The 23,643-nt window shown below is 39.4% G+C and overlaps 1 protein-coding gene across 8 annotated transcripts in view; it reads left to right on the plus strand.

Annotated features, from left to right (window-relative positions):
• Positions 1-4,138: 4,138 nt before the first annotated feature.
• The window catches only part of MCM10 (minichromosome maintenance 10 replication initiation factor), a 38,401-nt gene continuing 18,896 nt past the window's right edge, over positions 4,139-23,643 (plus strand). For 3 of the 8 annotated variants that reach the window (XM_061126233.1, XM_061126231.1, XM_061126232.1), the window contains exons 1-11: positions 4,141-4,229; positions 6,660-6,744; positions 9,764-10,105; positions 11,438-11,542; positions 11,678-11,818; positions 13,411-13,582; positions 15,634-15,799; positions 17,528-17,695; positions 18,945-19,061; positions 21,259-21,458; positions 22,960-23,060. In XM_061126233.1, the coding sequence (XP_060982216.1) occupies positions 6,738-6,744; positions 9,764-10,105; positions 11,438-11,542; positions 11,678-11,818; positions 13,411-13,582; positions 15,634-15,799; positions 17,528-17,695; positions 18,945-19,061; positions 21,259-21,458; positions 22,960-23,060 (1,519 nt within the window). In that variant the 5' untranslated portion in view covers positions 4,141-4,229; positions 6,660-6,737. Of the gene's footprint in view, positions 4,230-4,794; positions 4,888-6,659; positions 6,745-9,763; positions 10,106-11,437; positions 11,543-11,677; positions 11,819-13,410; positions 13,583-15,633; positions 15,800-17,527; positions 17,696-18,944; positions 19,062-21,258; positions 21,459-22,959; positions 23,061-23,643 lie in introns of all 8 variants that reach the window. The other 5 variants (XM_061126237.1, XM_061126236.1, XM_061126235.1 and 2 more) reach the window with 5 other exon arrangements.

Here is a 23,643-nt window from a genome sequence, read left to right on the forward strand (position 1 = left end):
TGGAAGACAGTTCAGCAGTTTGTTGCAAAACTAAGCACACAATCCTTGCTATTTACCCAGATGAACTGAAAACTTATATCCACACAAAACTTGCACCTGAATGTTCATAATAGTTTTACTCATAACTGCCAAAACTTGGAAGCAACCAAGATGTCCTTCAAAAGGTAAATGGGTAGTCAAACTGTGGAGTATATCCATATGATAGAATATTATTCAGTGGTATTAATAAAAAGAAATAAGCTAGTATCTAACCTCAAAAAAGACATGGAGGAACTTGAAATGCATATTGTCAGTGAAAGAAACTAATCTGAAAAGACTACATACTGTATGCTTTGAGCTGTGTAACACTCTGGAAAAAGCAAAACTGTAAGGATAGTAAACAACAACAAAAAAATCAGTGGTTACCAGGGGTTAGGTGGAAGGAGAAATGAATAGTAAGAGCACAGACGATGTTTAGGGCAATAAAACTTTTCTGGATAATACTGATGGTGGATACCTCTGTCAAAACCTATTGAATGTATAACATAAAGAGGGAATCTTAATGTAAACTATGTCATCATTGTTCATTTGCTAAGTCATGTCTGGCTCTTTGCAACCCCATGGACTGTAGCACACCAGGCTTCTCTGTCCTCCATTATCTCCCAGCATTTGCTCAAATTCATGTCCATCAAGTTGGTGATGGTATCCAACCATCTTATCCTCTGCTGCCCCCTCCTCTTTCTGCCTTCAATCTTTCCCAGCATCAGGGTCTTTTCCAGTGAGTCAGCTCTTCACATTAGGTGGCCAAAGTACTGGAGCTTCAGCATCAGTCCTTCCAATGAATATTCAGGGTAACTATACCCCATGGACTGCAGCCTACCAGGCTCCTCCGTCCATGGGATTTTCCAGGCAAGAGGACTGGAGTGGGGTGCCATTGCCTTCTCCGTCAGGGTAACTGTAGACTATAATAATAATGTGTCAATATTGGCTCATCAGTTGTAACAAAAAGTCTGATACTAAGGCAGGATGTTAATAATAAAATTGTTTGTGGAAGGGGCTATGTGGGAACTCTATTCTCTCCACTCAATTTTTCTGTAATCCTAAAGTAACTCTAAAAAGTATTATTTTCTTAAAAATGAAAAAACCTTTGAACTATATATGATTATTTAATATGAATACACATAAAATATATTGTGTACATCATACACTCAAGATTCTGGTAAAAACTGGCTAACAATTTCATCTGACCCATAATGAAAGGACTCAGTTGGAATTGGTTTTAATAAGATATCAGATTCATTATGCTATCATTAATTCAATGGAAGAAAGCTGACATAACAGCCAGTTGCAGCGTTTAAATGTAACAGGAATCAAGCATATGAACCAATATTCAAATGTTTCCATGAAAGAAGGAAAGGTACCAAAACTGCTTTGCTATGAAAGGCAAAAAGTAGAAATAATGTTCTATCCTCTTTGGTATCTTTTGACTTCCAGAGTTTTTCATTTTAAAAATTATTGAAGGAACATTATATTCTCATTGTGAAGATGCTAGTCATCACTGAATACCGTAGGTGTTCTTTTTTTCTAGCTAAGTAATTACAAAGATATGAAGTATAATACAAAAAAAAAATACTGGTCCAGGAACTCTCACTGTTTATGGAGCAATTTTGTCCTTTAAATATATGGATCCATAATCATGGATAACATTTATTCCACATACATAAAGTATATATTGTATTTAACTCAGCAAAAACCAAGGAAGAAATGTGTTGAATGATCTTATGAATTAATTAAAACCAGCAAAGCTAGAGTTTATTAGCTTCTCTTGTAAAACATCAGTAGAGATGGAGAACATACCCTGTTGCTTAAAGTAACCTCTAGATTGTTTGAAAAGTAACAGACATTTATTTGGTTAACAGAGACAATATTCTATTAGGAAAACTAGAGGTTGGGTTTTCCTCTTTCTCAGAAGGGTCGTTCATTTCTCAGTAGAGTGTTGCCTCTATGGAAGGATATTTTTTTCAGTAAAGAGTTTTGTCCAGATAGCTGGACAAATTCAAATTTGGGATAAGACTCTAGAGAATTCTGTACCATTAAGCATGAGACATGAAGGCAGACGCCTACAGGCAGGTAGGTGATAGGGATGCTATGGAAACTGGCCATTATTCCTAGAAGATCTGATTTTGAATAGCATTGCTTTCTACTGGGCCTATTGTCTGGCGTGTTAACCCCCAGAAACATACTCTAAGATACTCTGCTTCTAAAATCTCTACCTTAGAGAATTCAACTGTACTCACTAAACCTACACTTGAAGCCCTGATATGTCCTCTTGGCTTGGGTCACAAACCTAAAGGTAGTGCTGAAATCTCCACGCCATCACCACAGGCTGAACTCACCATGTCTACGCTGTGCAAAGCAAGTTCTGCCTCTATAATTCTGCTGGTCTCCCACCTATTGCCAATGTGGTGATCATCCTCTTCTTCCTGCCAAAGACAACTTTCCTTTGGTCAGTTATCAAAGCAGGTAAGTTTCCTTCATAACATGTTTCCCATTCTTCTCTTCCCTTCAGCTCTCACAGTCTGAGACTCTCACAATCTCCTATGGAGCTTCTTTGCCTCCAGTTTCTGGTATATCCAATTCCTGAGCACCTATCTTTAGTTAGCTTAATCATCCTAAGCATTGCCTGTTAAAGTAGTAAGAATAAAAAATACACATTTAATGCTGACTTACATGTGCTGGGCACACTCTGCATATTTTTAAGTTTTTCTCATGAATTCCCTGTGAAATAACTATGACTGTCCCTGTTTTGCAGGTGGGTAAGTTAGGGCTCAGAGAGGTTAACTAATTTAGCCAAGGTTGCATAGTTAGTATGTGGCAGTTAGAAATCACACCCTCTTAACTCCAGAGCCTAAGCACTTAGCCACACCTTCCCCTATCTAGCTCTTGTACCTTCCTCCCCCACCTGCTCAAACATGGTCTTTTTAACACTTACAGAATAAAGTTCTTGACTTGGTATTCATCATCTGCCACACAGTTTGATTTATCAACTTTAAAAAAACAATGTTTTCACCTCACCTTCTCTTTCACCTCCTCTTCAGCAAAATTGGTGCCCCCTAGTCACATTATGTAATTTGTCTTTTATGCATACATCACATCTCCCAAATTAGACGTCTTTGCCCACCCTTGCACATCAAAGGCACTAAGTGACTATGACTGATAACCAGAGTGTAAAAATGTACTGGAAATTCTCCTTTGATCCTTCCTGAAACCCTCTAACCCAGGTATTGCTTTCATCAGCACTCTAGAGATGGAAAAAAAAAAAAAAATGAGCCCTCCAAAGCTAAGTGATTTGCTAAGAAGGCAATGCTCTCGACATTTTCTCTCTGTAAACATTTCGTGTGTGCCAGGTACAAGCAAGAGGAGAGAGAGAAAGAGATAGGACCACGAAGATACAGTCCCTTGTCTTCAGATGCTGACATTTTGATGGGAAGAAGCAGAAAACAGTTACTCCCAACTCTGACGCAATTCCCAGTCTAAGGACCACGGACTCCTCTTGAAACAGTGGTTTCTACTATGTTAAAGAATATCACCTAGTATTTCCTTCTCATTTTACAGATGATGATGATATTACTTCCCCAAGATAAGACAGAGGTAAAAGTGGACCAGACTTTTCTTTTAGTCCAATTATCTCAACTGAACACAAGATTGTAAAATAATCAACTAAATGAAATAATCAACCACATTTGTATACAGGCAACACCGGCAATCTGTGAGGGCAGGGGGAAAGTTTGCAATGAGTTCCGCGGTCTGAGCCTCAATGTGTAAGCTTGTCGGCATCAAGAGTTACCCTCCACCTCACAGGAAGAGAAAACGAGGCTCAGAATCGAATGACAGTCAGTCCCGGAAAGTGTCAGGAACTGACCACAAAAAGACACATCCACTTCGCGACGCTGGAACACTTAACCGGAGGAGCCTAGGACTTCACCGACCGGAAGTTCCCCTGCCCCCAACAAAGAGGGCGCCGGTCACGTGAGCCGATCTGCTTGCTAAACGCAAGGGTCACCTTCTCCCCGCCTCCTTGAGGTCGTTTCCGCCCAGAGTTCTGAAGTAGCCAATCAGTACAGGCCCGAGAAGGCGTGCGTCTGACGTCAGAAGCTGGGGCGGAGAGGAGTTGGAATTTTGGCGGGTCCGGCTGTGCAGAGTAAAGGGGTGAGGAGCCGGGTAAGAAGCGAGTCTGCGAGTTTTGAGGGGTAGGTTCAGGGGCTTCTGAAGGCGTCGGTGTGAGGGTTTAACGAGCTCCGAGGGCGAGAGGCGCGGAGCTCGGGGGCCCTCAGGAGGGTGAGACTGGAACTAGGCGAACGCGGAGGTGGCTTGGGCCGATTGCCGGGCTGACGCGGGGCCGGGCGGCCGGGAGGGCCTTGGGTGCGGAGCCGTGGACGGTTTCGGAGCTGGGAAATGGCGGGTAGTTCCGAAAGGCGCCGAGAGGTGCCAGGCGTTCTGCCGTCCAAGCTGTGTAAGGGTCCATTTTTTTTTCTCTTTAAAGGTAACCGTTTAAAACGTTTGTTAAATACATGCCGTTTGGACTTTCTCTTTTATAGATTTATGCTTAAGTTTATGATTTGCTAATAGTGGTGCAAGGCTCCCATCACATCTACTTTCGTGTTATCCAGTTTAAAGTGGGTGAAAAAGTGAAAGTGAAGTCGCTTAGTCGTGTCCGATTCTTTGCGACCCCATGGACTGTAGCCTACCAGGTTCCTCCATCCATGGGATTTTCCAGGCAAGAGTACTGGAGTGGGTTGCCATTTTCTTCTCCAGGAGATCATCCCGACCCAGGAATTGAACCCTGGTCTTCCGCATTGTAGGCGGGCGCATTACCGTCTGAGCCACCAGGGAACAGATAACAAACAGGTACACCATAGTGGAATGTGCGATAAAGTTGTGAAAGCGATGAAGTGAGAGGGTTCCAGGGGCCTGGTCAGATAGAGTGGTCTGGAAAGGCTTAGAAAAACTGGTAGTTAAGCAGAGACTGAGGAAAGAGAAGGAGATAGAGGAGAGCTTTCCAAAGAGGCCTGAAAGCACTTGGGTGTTCAAGAAGTTCAAAGCAGGCTAGTCTGGATGAAGCATTATTGCGGGGTTGGGGTTGGGTGGAGTGGTTGTAGAAAAAATGAGGAAGTGAAAGTAGGCAGGAGAGCAAGTAGACTTTGTAAATTTTGTTCTAAGGGCAATGGAAAACTAATTAGAATTTTATTAAGGAAATATTGTAATCTGGCTTATGTTCTTAAAAGATTGCAGATATTGCTGAGGAAAGAAAAGATTACTGTAGTGTTTTCACAGAGGATAAATTTCAGCGGAACAGAGGATAAATTTCAGAGGGACAGAGAATCTAATACAGTATTCCAGGCAAAAGATTGATAGTAACTTGGACTAGGTTTTTGGATGAAAAGTTTTTGGAGAGAAGTCCAAGATTTTCGACTGAAAGAGTTGAAAACCACTGAGTGACTGAGCAGGAGGTCTGTACTGGCAATCAGGGAACGGTGTTGAAATTAATCTTTCCCCAGTAGGGGGCTCTGACGTATACACTGAGTTCCAGATACTGAACAAGGCTTCCAAGGGATGCGATCCTATGCCTCTGAGGTTTCTCCCACGTCCTCGCACTCCTTTCAACCTTCACTCCCTCCATTCCATCTTCTGCCAGGACCAGCGCTCCTTAAGACGTCAGTACTCTCATGATTTTCCCACCTGACTCCTTAGGTTAGAGTCTTCCCAGATGGCTCACTGGTAACAGAATCCACCTGCCCATGCTGGAGACGTGGGTTTGATCCCAGGGTGGGTAAGATCCCTTGGAGAAGGTCATGGCAACCCATTCCAGTATTCTTGCCTGGAGAATCCCATGGACAGAGGAGCCTGGTGGGCTGCAGTCCATGGGGTCGCAAGAAGTCAGATACGACTGAGCACAGCACAGAAGATATGAGCAATATATTGAAGAAAGAACCCTTAGCATTTGTCAGATGGTCCTAGATGATTGGGGAGGCAGTGGGTAGGGTCAGAGGTGGGTTGGTTATAGAAATGACCAAGACAGTTTGCCCCTATCCAACCCTCAGGAACCTTACAGTCTTTCAGGTTCCCCAGTTGACAGCACAGTGCCAGACACATGATGGATTGTGGGAATGTCTGGTGAATAAATGAAAAGAAAGCACCGTAATTAATCCTTGACATCGAACTTACCAAGATCATATAGAGTGCTTATAAGTTAAACAGTAGCCTAGAAAATTTACACTTGTAGTTTTAAAAATCATTTTAAATGAAAAAAGGAAAGTGCACAGGATAATATAAACTTATCCTACTTAGCTATGCCAGCTATTCCTCTGAGCTTCATAATGCATGTTCACAGTTTGTCTCATCTGTGTAATCTACTATCACATGTAATGTACTATCACATATAATCTACTATCACAACTGTACCTCAACAAAATTTGCCTAACAATAGCTTGCAGACAAGACACAGGGACTGCATCCATACAAGGAGGGAGAGAAAGTTGGTTGGCTGGGGTTAGAAATGGCCAGAGCCTGGATTAATTCTGAGCTTAAGCTCCTACAATTTGTAGGATGCTGGATTTGTTGGATATGTACTGTGAGAGAGAATAGTTGAGAGTGATTTTTCCTACGTTGATTCCACACAGCCAAGGTTCTGCATTGCTGCCATCTCCTGGTCACCTGATACTCCCTCAGTTTTCCATCATCACTGTTCACTTGACAGCATGGATGGTGAGTCCTGACAGTTTTCTCAATTTCCCTTTGTTTCGTGAAAAATCAATCTTTTGTCCATGGGCTTGTTGTTTCTTATCTCTCTCTCTCTCTTCGTCACTAAGTCGTGTTCAGCTCTTTTTACTGCCCCGTAGACTGTAGCCTGCCAAGCTCCTCTTTCCATGGGATTTCTGAGGCAAGAATACTGGAGTGGGTTGCCATTTCCTTCTTTAGTTGTTACTTATATCACTTATAAAATAGTGAAAATAGTTACCTTACCCTCAAGCATTGTCTGAGTAGTTCAATAGAAATCTCGCTTCAGTCAGTGAATGTTATTTGTTTTAACCAGGTGCACTTTCTGTTCCTAACAACATTGGTTGTCTTTTATAGTAATGATGGTTGGCATATACTTACTATGTGCCAGGCACTGCTCTAAGATCTTATGCATACAGTTGGCCTTCCATATCTGACGGTTGCCCATCTGCAGATTCAACCAACTTCTCACATATAGAGAATATTTGAGGGGAAAAAAAATTCCAGAAAGTTCCAAAAAGCTAAACTTGAGTCTGCTAAGCTCTGGCAACTATTTACATAGCATTTACTTTGCACTGGGTATTATAAGTCATCTAAAGGTTATTTAAAGTGTACAGGAGAATATGCATAGCTTGTATGCAAAAAATATATATGCCATTTTATTAATATATCAGGGATTTGAGCATCTGTAGATTTTGGTATCCATGTTACCTTAAAATATTTATATAAATTATTTCACACTGTACATATTACTCCTCTCCTGGTTTCATTCAATATTGTATGTAAGATTGATCCAAATCAAAATATAGTTTCAGTTTCTTTCTTTCAGTTTCTGTATTTCTTTCAATTACAATGCATAGTAAGATTGAATCACATTTTAGTAATCCATTTTCCAGTAAAAGGCATATGGGTTAGTTCCAATCTTTTCCCACTATAAACTATGCTGCAATTATGTTGTTTTGTTTTGTTTTGTTTTGCCACATGTGTGAGCGTTTCTCCCTACCACCTCACCAACATCTGAGGCATCATCCAAGATTTTTTAACTAATCTGATGGATGATTTTAAAAGGTAGCTCGCTATTTTAATTGCATTTCCAGGATTACTAGAGGTAGAGAACTGTTGGTTTGTTTATTGGCCAGTTGGATTTCTTCATTCTTGATTTATCTGTTTCTTTTATTTGCTCATTTTTACCTCCCCACAATTTGGGCATGATTCCTTTATAAAATCAGAGGCATTTAAAGCACAGGCATTAAGGATACATGATACATTCCCTCACTGAAAAGATGGGGGCTGAAATCTAGAAAAATTAAGGGTCTGTTCAGGATCACATGATGAAACAGGTCAGCACAGGAGCCTGGGTTAGGATAGAGACCTCTAGATCAGCAAACCAATACCCTTTTTACCACTCTACGCTCCTTGACCTCAGAAGGAAATGAGCCAGTGGCCAACTCAGGGTCTAGAATCTGATGAAAGAACCTAAAGCTTAAAGTCAGAGATTACATAATAATTAATCTGAATTGCTTAGCTAGCAATGACTCCCAAGACTGCAGGGTGTAGCAAGAGAGAAGAGGCTACTTGGCTACCCAGTAAATATCTCAAAGTGAGATAACTGCATACCCAAAATGGAGCCAAAAGGCCCTTCTCTCTCTCCCATTCCAAGCTGTTATAGAGGGCACACCCTGGAAGAGGCCTGTGCCCACACCACTGGGAACCTTGGATGAGAAAGGCTGCCTAGTGGCTCCACACTCTTGGCCTTGAATCCATCTTTTCATGAGAGAACCAGGGCTGATCCCTCTTCACTATTTACTAGGTAAATATTTTGCACATATCCCTGCAAAATGAACAAAATTTAGAAGTAGTATAAGAATTTGTCAGAGCTAGACTAAAACTACTTCAGCGTATTTCAGTGTCAAAGGTGAACTCTGAAGTGAGGGTGCCTGGGTTCAAATTCCTGCTCTTGACAGTTTCACCTGTGACAAGTCACCAAACATCTGTCTTCCTGTCTGTTTTGCTCTGAGGATTAAAATCAATTAATACAGTCATCCCTGGTATCCACAGGGCACGTAACCCTGCATGGATACCAAAATCCAGATGCTCAAGTCCCTGATATGTTAATAAAATGGCATATATTTTTTGCATACAAGCTACACATATCCTGTACACTTTAAATAATCTCTAGATGACTTATAATACCCAGTGCAATGTAAATGCTATGTGAATAGTTGCCAGATATGTTAATGAATGTGTATTTATGTAAAAAGCATGGAGAATGGCCTTGAGTGATACATCAAAATTATGACAGTGGTTATACTGGGGCCTGGTGGCTATGGTAAGGATTTGGGATAAGATTTGACACAATAAACTTCTAACATAAAAGCCAACAGCAAACATGATAAAAGGTTGTGTATGTGTTAAGTTACTTCAGTCATGTCTGACTCTTTGCGACCCTGTGGACTGTTGCCCACCAGGCTCCTCTGTCCATGGGATTCTCCAGGCAAGAATACTGGCGTGGTTGCCCTTTCCTTCTGTAATAAAAAGTTAATAGCTAATTCTGGTTGATGGGATATGAGTACATTTAATGTAATGCTTTGTAACTTTCTGTAGTTTTTAAAAATTGCTCAAACAATTAAAAAGTGGGGGAATATATTCATCTAGGAACTAAATGTATACTTGGCAAGATTTTCAATTATTCCACTGTGGATTGAATTTCATATGCAGGAAGTCATCTGATTAGCTTAAGTAGCGTAGATAAAGAGATCTAGCCCAGTGGCTGGCCCACGGAGATAACTAAGTAGATACTGGCCCCCACTTTCTTAGCCTAGTTCCAAGAAGCACTTGGGGAGAATAAAGGTAGAAACAAGAACAATAGTTACATGTACCAGGCGATATAGTGAATCTGCAGTCATTTTAACTGCATTATGAATGTTGACTGTTTTAACTCTGCTTGTCAATGGCTGTTTTTCACAGATAGGCTTCCTTTCTTTCCTTTTTCTTCTTTTTCCCATAGGAGAGGAAGATGATTTGTCTCTGCTGACTGCATTGCTGGAGGAGAATGAGTCGGCCTTGGATTGTAATTCAGAAGAGAGTCAGCCCTTGACCCAGGAAGATGGTGAACCTGACTCATTTGATGAGCTCTTTGACGCTGATGGTGATGGTGAATCTTACACAGAGGAGCCTGATGAGGGAGAAGTGGAAAAGGCTGAAAACCAAAAGGAGAATTTGGCCACTCTCTTTGGAGACATGGGAGATTTAACAGATGAGGAAGAAGCTCCTACATCACAGTCAACTAAAGAGAGGGTCGTCCCTGCTCCTGCTCCCAGTCAAGGGAAGACTAATCAGGAGTTGCAAGGTGCCCTAACCACTTGCTTTCTCTAATTTCTTCATGATAGACCAGATGAAGACCACCCATCTGACAGCTTTCTTCAAAATAGCTGCTGAGTCAGGGGTAGAGATAAATGACTTTGCAAAAAAAATTGTAGAAGTTAGTAGCAAGCATTTAAAGCCAGCATTTGAGGGCACAGCGGTCCCCCTGATATCAGGGTCAGCTAGCTGTAATTGAGCCTTTGCAAAATGGTTCTAACATTTCTCACACTTATTATAGAAAAATAATACTTTGGGGTTTAGCAAAGGGAGCCAAGGGACAAGACTGCAAAGCCACTACATACTCTGTTTGAGCAGAAGACCATTTCTGAACAGATCCATCTAGGAGTGGCTTTTTCTTTCTTTTCCTTTTTTTTTTTTTAGTGTTACAGATTTTTTTTCCTGCTTTTATCATCTCACAAAAAAGCAGTATGGCAAGTTTTTTAGTTCATTGTTTCAGGAGCATTGGAGCATGTAAGTGACTTCTCCCAGGTCATTCATGCTAATCTGTATGATTAGGATTCCAGGTAGATTTTGGCTACAGAATTTCTATTTTAATCCCAACAGAAGATCCAGATGCTTATAAACAGCAACTAGAAAATGTTTATACGTATTATGAAGTTGTTGTTTAGTCGCTGTAGTGTCCAACTCTTTTGAGACCCCATGGACTATAGCCCACCAGGCTCCTATGTCCATGGGATTTCCTAGGCAGGAATATTGGAGTAGGTGGCCATTTCCTTCTCCAGGGAGGAGTGCCATTTTCTTATTCCTGACATCTCTCTGATACATATTTTTTTAACTTACATATATATTTTTAATTGAAATATAGTTCATTTACAGTGTTATTAGTTTGAGGTGTATAGCATAATGATTTGATATTTTTATAGATTATACTCCATTTAAAGTTATTACTGAATATTGGCTTATTCTCTGTGCTGTACATTATATCCCTGTATCTTATTTGTTTTGTGTTTTAAATATGGAAAGCTTCACAAATTTGCATGTCATCCTTGCTTAGGGGCCATAATCATGTCTTGACTCTTAAGAACTTGTCAACCATGGCCATGTATCTAACTGTCAGCAGTACAAATTCATAATCAGTTTTGGTATTAGAGATTTGTTTACTGGAAATGCCATGTTTACTTCTCTAAGGGGATCTATTTAAAGTGCAAAAGTTACTTGTGAGTTCTCAGTGTGTGATTCTGTTGTGGGTCTCAAGTTTTGGAGGTGATGGATAGACATCAAAAATCATTTCAGCACTTTCATTATGTATGATATTTCATCTGGTCTGGTTTTTAAATCAATATATTTTTTCCCCTAGATGAATTAAGGAAGTTGCAAGAGCAAATGAAGTCCTTACAAGAACAGCTGAAACTAGCGACAATTAAACAGCCTGCAAGTCCAACCCTTTCACGTAAAACCCCAGGTAATCAAACTGATTCTAGGGATAGTATGCATTTCTATTACAAAGAAATCATAACATTACTTCTGCATCCAACTCCTGGTAAAACAGTTTTTTAACCCCTTTCTAAATTTTCTTTACTAATTTTTTTTAATCAAGTAGATAAGCCTCCACGTCCCCCTCTTAAGGAGAAGAAAGTTCAGAAAATTCAGGAGTCATTGTGTTTTGCTGCGGAGCTTGACATCCCTACTCTACCAAAACCCAAGCGAGTGGCTCGGACACCAAAGGTCTCATCTGCAGGTGTAGTACTCATGGCCCCTAGCTTCTCACTGCCTGGGCTCTGTTTACCGTGTATTTTGGCACTGTTATGTATGGGTGTGTGTGTTGGTCTTTCTTACCTGCCCATTAAGAAAAGTAAGTTTCCTGGAAATGGGAACCACAATTCTATATTTCATAATCTTTGTGTACATCTCAAAGTGCTTAGAAAACACTTGGGTAGAGAATAAGTATTTAAATGCTTAGTGGATTTAATATTTTTTTGGTTCTATAGTCCTGTAGTTGAATTATAGTGAAATATAACCACAGGGTTGAGTTCTTATGCTAAAACTAGAGATTTACTCTTCAGGCTGTGAGACTGAGGCACAGTGATCTCTAATAAAATGGTCAAGTTTTATTTGAAGCCAGAGGGTTCATTCTTATGAAAAGTCGTCTTTGCCGGGAAGATTGAGTGGTACTCAAATAAAAGCCTATTTCAGCACATACATACATACACACAAAATAAAATGTAAAGGATTTATAAGCTCTGTGTATTGGTTTTGTTGTACTGTCTTTTTGCCCAAAGCAATTACTCTTCGGAGGATCTAAGAGAAAATGACCTGGAGATAACTTGGCTTAGAGTAAGCAGCATTTTATTGATCACACATGTTCAAAAAGGCCCTTTTTGACTATCATTGGCATATGACACAGCAATACAGAATGGTTGTAGCATCTGTGTGTTCATATTTATTTGACTGTAACAGATGATATAGTCCATGTATCCACTTACTAATAGTGTTTATTCCCTTAAGACCTCTGATATTATAAAGGTAATTTATTAGGCAGTGTCTAAAGTTGAATTTTGAGGTGTTGAGATAAGGGCATGGTTTCTGGCGACTCTAAAAAGTTCTAGGGTTACCCTGGCCCCTGCCTTGGGAGCAGTGATCCAAAGTCACTTTGAAAGTAAATACCAATCTTATTTGAGAGAGAGTTATACTTATTAAGGAGAATACCCAAGCTTTCTGACCCTCAGGAACATTATCAAATGCTTATAAAATATGAGAAGAACCATATCTGAATATGCTGGGTCCTTTAACACTCCCCCCACCCCACCCCACCCCACACACACACAAGTAAAATGAAATGAATTGAAATGAAATAAGAAAACAGGGAAGCTAACTTTGGATGTCTTGCAGGTAGAATTTGACCTGTGTGCAAATCTCCACTAATTACTGATTTCAGAAGGAGGGCTCTTACTCCCTTAAGAAATGTACCACAGTGCTCTGTATATGGTGAATGTTCAAGAAATTGCACAGAGAAACAGTGTTTTAGAGTAGAACTGATGCAGCCGCTAGCCACTGGTAGCTAATTAGATTACAAATTAGGCATTCATTTCCTTAGACACACTGGTCAGTGTCTGCTGGTGGCCACTACATGGACAACAGTGGTATAAAACATTTCCATACACAGGAAGTTCTGGACTACACCGCTGAGGTTTGGGGGTAGTACAGAAATGATCCTGTGGGCTTCCGTTACTCTCTCAAGATTTGACATGTGTTGATTAAAAAAGGAACAATTCTAATAAAAAATGTTTAATTATCAGTGTGGTTTTTCTTTTTAATTTTTATATTTTCTAGAGCCCCAGTGTTCATCTTTGAAGATGACAAGTGTACTCTCCCAGCCACTCCGAACAACTCCTGGGAACAAGCCTGGTGGGATGACTAGGGATCAGAGTGCAGGGACACCCAGGAGCTCTGGGGAGATGACTCAGGATGTCTCTGTGGAAGCCTTCTCCGGCCTGAGGCTCAGGTCAGTAATTTTGACAGCCCTCTCTTTCACTCTGCTCGTAGGCCCCACAAGATGCCTCTTCCTCCTTCCTAGGGACTGAGCCTCCCAGAGTTAGTGTGTTTGTACCGCCGGGTCACATGAAACGTATAGCTCTTTTACTTGACCATACGAGGCCTTTGGCACTGTTTGACTCAGTGTGTTTACATATGAATGAGGAAGGTTTTCTCTTGTTTGTGTAGAGAATAAAAGATACCTGTTCTTAAAAATGAAATCAATAAATAATAAGTACTGGATTTAACCAGAAACTAGGAGGAACAGTGGTAGAGACTATTCTTAAATACCTAAAGGAATATACAGTTTAACTAGGATAGTAGTATCTTATAATTAATGTTACTAGAAATAACTCTGCTCTTTTGTATTGTTATGTGGAGAAATTAAGGTATTCAGGCAAAATATAAATCGGGAGTGGGAGAGAGGCTCGAGAGAGAGGATGTATATACACTTACAGCTGATTCACATTGTATAGCAGAAACTAACACTACATTGTAAAGCAGTTATCCTCCAATTTGTAAAAAATAAAAATAGAAATACATCCCAGGATCAGTTCAGGGAAAACCTGGACTTCTAAGTCTTCTGTGTCTACTGCTTTGCACCTCTTGTTATTACTGCTCTTGAAGCCCTGGGCAGAGAGAACATCCTTACTGAAACCAGATTGCCTTTAATACTGTCTGAGTAGCCAAGTACAACCCCTCTAGAACACCTGAACCTTGTCGACCTAAACTAAAACTGCTAAGCTTTTAAATTGTATGTTATTGAGCAAGGGAAGAACAAGTGACTGCTGACATGCAGTAGAAGTTTATTGTAATAACCATGCTCTTCAAAATTGGGGGGGGGGGGGGTGGGAATCAATGTTTTAATTACATTTGAGACACAGTCTGAGGAATGGAATATAGTAAAAACTCACTGAGGGAACTTTAGGCTTCTTTTTCAACGTAAATGTGGCCCTCCTGAGATAATACTGCCTTTCCCAGTGGAAACACCCTAGAGATAATAAAGGTGGTGTTGATGCAAGTATTGCTATACATTTGAATTAAATGGAAGTAGATGAAGTTGAAACTAGTCAGCCAAAGCTTCTGTGGGGCCTACAAATTTAGGGGGTTGCAGAGTTATTTGAGTCTCTCTCATGATTGTTCTACCTGAACCTCAGAACCTGAAGATGCTCTGTAGGATCATAGCTTCATAGTAACCTGTTAACTCAGAAATCAAACAAGGAAAGGATTTTCCACTTATGTCAGTGTTTCCCTCCTGAATATTCTTTATTGTTGAGTTAGCCCTTGGAGTTTCTGTTCCAGAAAACTTCTGAAAGAGTCAAAAAGCTTGTTTTCTCCTGACTGCTTTCTCTCGTCCTAGAATATGTTATATGATCCAACATGAAACAGATTTTAATATTCAACTAGAGAAAAACATTTTGCAAATTTTATGAGTTTTAACCAGTCATTAGAAACAAGAGTATATTAATTGAAGCTCGAGTCAATTTTTTTAATTATGTGAAAAGGTTGGCTTTTAAAAAATCTAATTAGAAATAATAGAACTTAACAAAATTCTCACAGAATTGATGGAATTGAAATATCTTAATTTACCTAGGCAATTCATGATTTTATATTAAAATCAAGAGATTATTTTTTAAAAGAATATTATATTAGCATTCATAAGAACTTAAATAATTTGTGATCTTTACTTTCTACATAAGTCCCAGTTCTATATCCGTGGAAAAGCAAACCTGGTCTTTAAAATTATCTCCTTTTGGGGAGGGGGCCATACTGTGTAGCATGGGGATCTTAGTTCCCCAATAAGGGTGAAACTTGTGCCTCCTGCAGTGGAAGCGCAAAGTCTTAACCACTGAACCACCAGGGAAATTTTACCTGCTGAAAAAATATGTGCTTTGTACTAAGCCTCCCTGAGAACAGGTGCTTTAGAGATTTCTGTCCATAATATCTCTTCTAACCAATTTGCTATAGTGCCAGGTTATCTCTTAGAGTAATAATCTACCAATTGCTGGTGTCTTGACCCAGAAAGCCTCGAGTATCCTCCACAGAAATGAACAAGAAAATGATCGGCCGAAAACTTATCAGACTGTCTCAGCTCAAGGAAAAGATGGCAATTGAGAAGCTGGAAGAAATAGACTGGGTGACGTTTGGGGTTATATTGAAGAAAATCACTCCACAGAGTTCTAACAGTGTAAGCTATTTTATTAATCAGCTGTTTCATCACAGATTGGCAGAGATTCATGTTCTTGATTTGTTACCCAGAGCCCATCCGTGTTTCATTTTGTAGTCATTGCAGTAAGTTCTCAAATTGCCACACCATCACCTGGTTGGTACCAGAGGGGGAGATATGTAAGGAAGGCCATACCTAAAGAAGGTCTAGTTGGACAGGTTTCTTGAGCTTTTTATTATACACATCATTCTTACTCATTTTACTTGTTGTTTGGTGATGCCTGTGGATGCCCTACGACTCTGAATAATCCCCCTTGTGGAAGGGGAGCACGTCCTCAAAGACAATTTGGAGAGCCTTACTAGATGTAAGATGTCGGTCACAGAAGTCCTGATACTGCTGACCTGTGCCGGTACAGGATGGTACATTTCATTTGACAAATACTACAAGAGGTCTGATAAGTTTTAAAATCACAGTTGACTGAGGTATAACAAAAATTATTCTGTGGCCAAGTCAGAAAAGCTGGATTCTAAGCCTCATTCTCCATTTATCAGGAGCCTTGTGGCATTAGGTGGCCCTTACTCTTTCTTTGAGGACCTCCATTTCCTTATCTGTAAAATGAAGGAATTGTCTTTTGATTATCTGAAAGGCTGTCTCTAAAATACTGCAGATTATCTTGTTCAAAACTAATTTTATCCTCCAGTTTTGATCTTGGCTAACCTTAAATTTTTTTATGAGCTCTGACACCAGGGATTGAGTTTCAGATTCTGAGTCCTGCTCTATCCCTGTTCTATCTCAGTAAATGTGAACAAGGCTGGTTTTCATGTGATTAAGTTCATAATTGCATCACCACTGGCTATAATGCCATTGAAATAATCGGTGTGAAATTTATCTGAACTTCTCTAAGAATGGCATTGTATAAATCCTTGGAAGAATAATTATAATACTGGAGTTTAGGCAATAATTCACTATAACCTGTAGCCATACCCACTCTGGGATGCCTCTGTGAAATAGCTTGATTCAGTATTGTGTGAATTGCTTTTTTTTAAAAATCTATAAACATGGAAGTTGTTCCTATTATATGTGGCTAGCATTTTGAGTTTCTTGATATGTCATAGTATTTCCAAAATTTTAGAGTTAAATACAACCAGTTTTCTTTAAATGACACGGTTTTTCTTCTAAGCTAAGGGAAGATTTAGAAGCGCTGAACTGAAACTTCCTTATTAATATTAAAATAACTTAATAATATTTATTAAATATACATCAGTAAATTTTTTATTGAAGTATAGTTGATTTACAGTGTTGTGTTTTAGGTGTACAGCAAAGTGATTTGCAAAGTGATTCAGCAAAGTGATTATACCTATGTAGATATGTTTCATGTTCTTTTCCATTGTGATTTATTACAGAATATTGAATATAGTCCCCTATGCTTTACAGTACTAGTCCTTATTGTCTAAAGATTTTATGTAATAGTTTGTGTCTGCTAATAACAAGTTTGAAGAAACACAGTTAACAAGAAAGCTATTTCTTTCTGAGGCTTGCCTTTCTTCACCTTCATTTCTAAAATGAGAAGAGGCATACCAAAGCCTTGAGAAAGGATTAATTTATAATTAACAGACATTCTCATGATAACCTATTCAGAGTGGGTCATGCTTAGATATTTTCCATAGTAGAATACTTGGACTGTAAATGAAGACATTGTAACCCATTGTTCAAGATTTATTAAAGATAAGCATAAATGATTTGCTCCAGGGGAAAACATTTAGCATCTGGCGACTGAATGATCTTCGTGACCTGACGCGATGCGTGTCACTGTTCCTGTTTGGAGATGTTCACAGAGAACTCTGGAAGACTGAGCAGGGTTCCGTCATAGGGCTGCTCAATGCAAACCCCATGAAGCCCAAGGATGGTTCAGAGGAGGTAAGACTGTTTCCATGGGTTGGTTTGGTTTTTTTGTGGTCTTTATAACTTAGCTGAGTTCTATCAAAAACCTTTGTGCTGGTCTACCTCCAGGAAATAAGTCAAGCTTTTGTATTATTTTGACTCCATTTTACTGGCTTTTTGTTTGTCATTCATTTCTTACCTTCCATCCAGTATTCTGAATTTCAGACTATGCTAGAGTATTTTATGACAATTTATTTCATTATATTTTTTCAAATTTGTTCCAAGCTTCCTGGAATTTATTTTTCAGTTCTTGGGCTCAGGTTCCCTTCCATCTCCTATAAATATCCTTGATAGCATCAGGAAGGAAGGGTTTATAGTTGAGGAGGGTTTGTTCCGTTTGTTAGTACAATCATAGCTGCAACTTACAAATTTTCATTTTTAATATGACTTTTCACTGTCTTAAGCAGCATTAGAGTTTGAGTTACTACCTACTGATTCTCTAGTAAATTGCAAACCTAGGTACAGTGTGAACACTAACAGTTTCTCCACAGAAGTTAACAAGCGGCTACTGCTGTTGTTATAGACACATTATTATATCAGGAGGAGTGAGCAACAAAGTTGTTGGCATTCATTGCTTTCTTGAGAGAATAGCAACAAATCTTCATTTATTGGTTTGGAAGGTGTTTGGCCACAAGTAACAGAAAAGCTTCACTACAGTTCTTTGTAATGGTAGACACTGAGGTTTTTGTTTTTCTTGGATAATAAAAAATCCAGACATAGGCAGTGTAGTAATTCCTTGATACCAGGGCTGGTGTCCATGAGTCTCTCAGATTTCCCTCTTGGTCACAAGATGGCTTTGAAACCCTAGCCATCACATCTCCATTGAAGCCAGGAAGTCAGCCAGCCTCTTCATTCTGCTTTTATAGAAAAGCAGATTTCCTGGCTACCTTCCCTGCAGACTCCTACTTCAGTCTCATTGGCCAGAGTGGAGTCACATGACAATCACTAGCTGCAAAGAATGCTGGGAAAACTGGGAACCCACTCCATCACTCGAGGCTGAGCATTAGGATTCTGATAGTAAAGACACAGGAGGGAACAGAGAACTAAATGTCTTCTCTCTCTCCCATTTCTACAACTGTTTTACAGAGCACTGGCTTCAAATCCCAGGGCACTTATGAAAAGGATAAAAAGCCTAACTCATGCCAACCGTTATTATATCCATTCTTGGCTGGTGAGGGGCCATACCTTTGTTTGATTTTAATTCCCATTACCTCTTTTTCTACAGATATGCTTGTCTATTGATCATCCTCAAAAGATCTTAATTATGGGGGAAGCTCTTGACCTGGGAACCTGTAAAGCAAAGAAAAAGAATGGAGAACCATGTACACAGATTGTGAATTTGGTAGGTTCCAGCTTTGTTGGGGTGGTTTTTGCTAAAGAAAGAAACTAATAGGAATACATTTTAGGCACTTTACTGGTAATGACCTATTTGGAACTGAGTTTCCTACATAATAGGAAGCATCAAAGTGAGAAAGTAGAATGTGTGGTTAATAATGGCCAGTTTAAAAAGCTGAGAGTGGGGGAAGGATTTAACCTATTAGGAAACTGATCTTTTATTACCAGCTGATTGGGAAGTATAAGAAAGACAGAATTTTAATTTGCCCTCAATTCTTTCTAGTGCTGAAGATCAAACACTAATGACGAAATACACTGCAACCTTATTTTAGCCAGTACATGACTGTATTCTACCTTTTATTAGAACTCTCTTTTTTGAAAAGTAAACAAACATTGTACTGAGATAGAATGCACATACCGGACCATTCAGTTTTGAAGTGCACAATCTAGTGATTTTTAATGTATTCACAGGGTTGTGCAATCATCTCCACCAGGTAATTTCAGAACATTTTCAGTCCAGTTCTAAAAACCCATACCCACTAACAGTAATTCTCCATTCCCCTTCTTCTCCAGTCCTGGCAACTACTCATCTACTTTCTGTCTATAGATTTGCCTGTTCTAGACAATTCATACAGTGGAATTGTATAATGTGCAGCCTTTTGTATCTAGCTTCTTTGGACTTAAAATAATGTTTAAGATTCATCTGTGCTATGCTCATGCTACAAAGCCTTTTATCAGCACTTCATTCCTTTTGGTATTTGAATAATACTCCATTGTGTGGATAGACTACACTCAGTTTATCCATTGGTTGATAGACACTTAGGTGGTTTTCATATCTGACTGTTATGGATAATGCTGCTGTCAACATGCATATACAGGTTTTTATGTGGATGTCCATTTCAGTTCCCTTAACTATATACCTGGAGTGGAATTGCTGGATCTGTATTTAGGTTTTTGAGGAACCACCAAACTGGTTTCCCAGGTGGCTTTTCCAGTCTCCCTAGCAGTATGTGAGGGTTCTAGTTTCTCTAACACTTTGTTACTGTCTGTCTTTGAGTACAACCATCCAAGTGGATGTGAAGTGGTACTTAGAGCTCTTTGAAAGGACTGGATAATAGGTTCTGGTTTTATCTCTTTTTATTTCACTCACAGCTGTCTAACAGATGAACTAGTGAGCAGGAAATAGGGAGGAAGGATACAGTTGAAAAGAGGTCTCAGGGGAAATGTACCTGGCAGATCACAAGAGCTGGACCATTAAACCTCCATTGTCAGCATCTCTTAAATTTCACCCAGTTCAACAATACTTCACAGTTTTTCTTTGCTCCTTTCACTATAAGAGTAGCATTTATCTGAGAGTCAACCAGAGAGACAGAAAGGAAACTGATCCTGTTGAGGTAAAATTCACATTATGTATAGTTAACCATTTACATCAGTAATATTTAGTGTATTCACTTTATTGTGCAACCACCAGCTTCAGGTTTCAAAATCTTTTCATCACCCCATTGAAAAACACCCCCTAGCAATTAAGTAACCATTTCCCTGATGACCTGTAATCTGTTTTCTATCTCTGTGGATATATGCCATAAAAGGAATCATACAACATGGGACCTTTGTGTCTGACTTCTTTCATTTGGCGTAACATTTTCAAGGTTCATCCTAGAAACGGACTTTATTTCCATTGTAGAAAGAGGACAAAGGCAGTGGAAAGTACCACTTTTTCTTGTACCCGAATAGTGTGTTCAGAGTTTAGTCCCCTTAACTTTTTTTTCTTAATTTTTATTGAGTGTGGTTGATTTATAATGTTGTGTTAGTTTCATATGTTAGTATACAACAAAGTGAATTAGTTATATATATACTTACACCCACTCTTTCTTAGATTCCTTTCCCATATAGGCCATTACAGAGTACTGAATAGAGTTCCCTGTACTATAGAGTAGGTCCTTACTAGTTATATATTTTATATATCATAGTGTGTGTGTATGAATCCCAATCTTCCAATTTATCAACCCCACTCCACCCCCTTACCTAGAGGATGAACTTCTAAGTTGCTTCTTAGCTGTGGATAGAGAATGATCTCAGAAGTTAGCCAGGAGGGTTTTGCCCACAGAATAGCTCTCTGAGGCTGGGAGAAAGGAGTTGTGTCCATTAACATTGTCCCCGGCCTGTTGCCCTAATGTTGATAAAGCTGCTCTTTCTCTTCACAGAAGGACTGTGAGTACTGTCAGTATCACATCCAGGCCCAGTACAAGAGGCTTAGCGCCAGGCGAGCTGACTTGCAGTCCACCTTCTCTGGAGGCCGCATTCCAAAGAAGTTTGCTCGCAAAGGCATCAGCCTGAAAGAACGGCTGTGTCAGGATGGTTTTTACTACGGAGGCGTTTCTTCAGCCTCATATGCAGCCTCAATGTAAGACATTCTCAGAGCTTCTTTGAGGGCTGGGGTCTTCATTTAAGAGTAAACCCAGGACTTCTCTGGTGGTTCAGTAGTTAGGACTCCATGCTTCCACTGCAGAGGGCATGAGTTGCATCCCTGATTGGGGAAGTTCTGCATGCTGTGCTGTGTGGCCAAAAAGGAAAAAATAATAAACACAGTGGTTGTACATTTTTGTCCCAGTCCTCAAAGGTTTGTACAGGTTTTATCTTTTATAACATGCTACCTAAAACAATGTAGCAGAGGAGAAGAGACCCAAAACAAGGTTACTTCATTCCTGGGAAGAGAAGAAAACACTTAGAAGGAGGAGAAACTGAGTTGGGCTATCCTGGTCTTTAACGGGGAGCCCACACTTCCTCTTTGGCTTCTAATGTGAATAGTCCAACTTTGTCAGGACTGATTGGCCACTGAAAGTGTTCATCATAGTGTTGACATCCTTGAAATCATTTCCATCGTGACTGTGAGTGTGAAGTTGTAGATCTCAGAGAACCCACAGTGAACTTAGTGAATGAATATGCAGAGAAACCTCACAGGGGAGGGGGATACTGCTGAAGCCGGCACTCCTGGGGATCTCAGCCTGTCCCTAGAGTCCCTGAGTAGGTGATTGATGGCCTGTCACCTGACTCTCTAAAATACATTTGAGGCAGGGATTTGGCTCAAGGGAGCTACAGTTGGTCCAAGAATAAAACAGATTTTGTCTTCAATCCAAGAAACACTGGGCTAGAGGACTCTCACTTCCTGTCTTATTTTGTAATATCAATATTTTTAAGATTTAAAATAATGTCTATTTTAGCAAATTGCAAAAGGCAATACACATAACATTTTTTTAAAACGTATGTACAATTTAGCCAAAAGGAGACAATAAAAACCATTTATAATCCCACCATCTAGATAACTTAGTTTTGGTATATATGGTTTGGGGGGGACATTTCCCATAAGTATAAATTTTTAAGAGTATAAAATGAAGTCATAGTATGCCTATAATTTGCAATGTTCTTCTTTCCCATAAAAATAATGAATTTTTCTTTGTGGAATATTCACTTAACGGCATTATTTTTAGTGGCTACATAGTATTCTTTTACATGGCTTTGATAATTTAAATAATTCCCTATGGATAAACATTTTTAGTATTTCTAACTTTTAACAATACAAAGCTTCCATTAATATCCTAAATTTTTGCATAGGTCTTACATAAATCCTAGACTTCTTGATAAGTCCTAGTCTTGATCAAAGTGTTGGCATATTTTTATTTCTTTTGCCAATTTACTTTTCCAGAATGGCCTTCAAGCAAGTTTGTAGGTTGCCTGTCTTAGGTCTGTGACATAATGCACACACCAGTTATGGGTGGGACCATGGTATTAACTACAGTCTACTTAAAAGGAGCTTTGAGAAACATTGACATTTTGTAACAACTACTTTTCTGCCTTCTTTACCTTATAGAGCATTGACTTGCAGTGGTTTTCATTTTCCTTTTCAGTGCAGCCGCTGTTGCACCTAAAAAGAAGATTCAAACCACTCTGACTAACCTGGTGGTTAAGGGCACAGACTTGATTCTTCAGGAAACTCAACAAAAACTAGGTAAGTTTGTTTCTTTCTCCATCTTAAATTTTTAGTCTTCAGGATTGAAAACAGTTAGTTCCTAACTCTAAATTATACTGAGTGATGTGGCCTAAACTAAAAGAACCCAGCTTCTTTGGCAGCATCTTAAGCAACAGCATATTAATCTTAGCTGTGTCTTAGGTTTTTAAAACATCTTAATGTATCTGGATCTAATAGTGTCCAGCACTAGAATCAGTTATTGTCAACTTCCTGTCTTTCACTAAAACAGATCCAGGTCAGAGAATGCCACCTCCACTCTGTCCTTGGGGCTCTGTTTTATAACAGCAGTCAAAGTCTAGCATGGACCCTTTCCTGTAGTGCATAATCCAGAAATAGTGTGTGAAATGACCCCTCAGATAATAGTATTTTAATCATGCTTTAAAAGTAAGATATTTGTCTTACCTTTGCAGTCCTACTGGTCTGATATTAGAGGTTAAGGTTTCTCTTTTCTCTTGATATTCCATCTACTTCATTTACAAATGAAAAAATTATGAAAGCAGAGTTTAAAAAGGAAAAAGACACATGACAGAAAATAGACTGAATTTTGAATCCTCTAAACCTG

This window comes from Dama dama, chromosome 23 (assembly GCF_033118175.1).
Source record: "Dama dama isolate Ldn47 chromosome 23, ASM3311817v1, whole genome shotgun sequence".
NCBI lineage: Eukaryota > Metazoa > Chordata > Mammalia > Artiodactyla > Cervidae > Dama > Dama dama.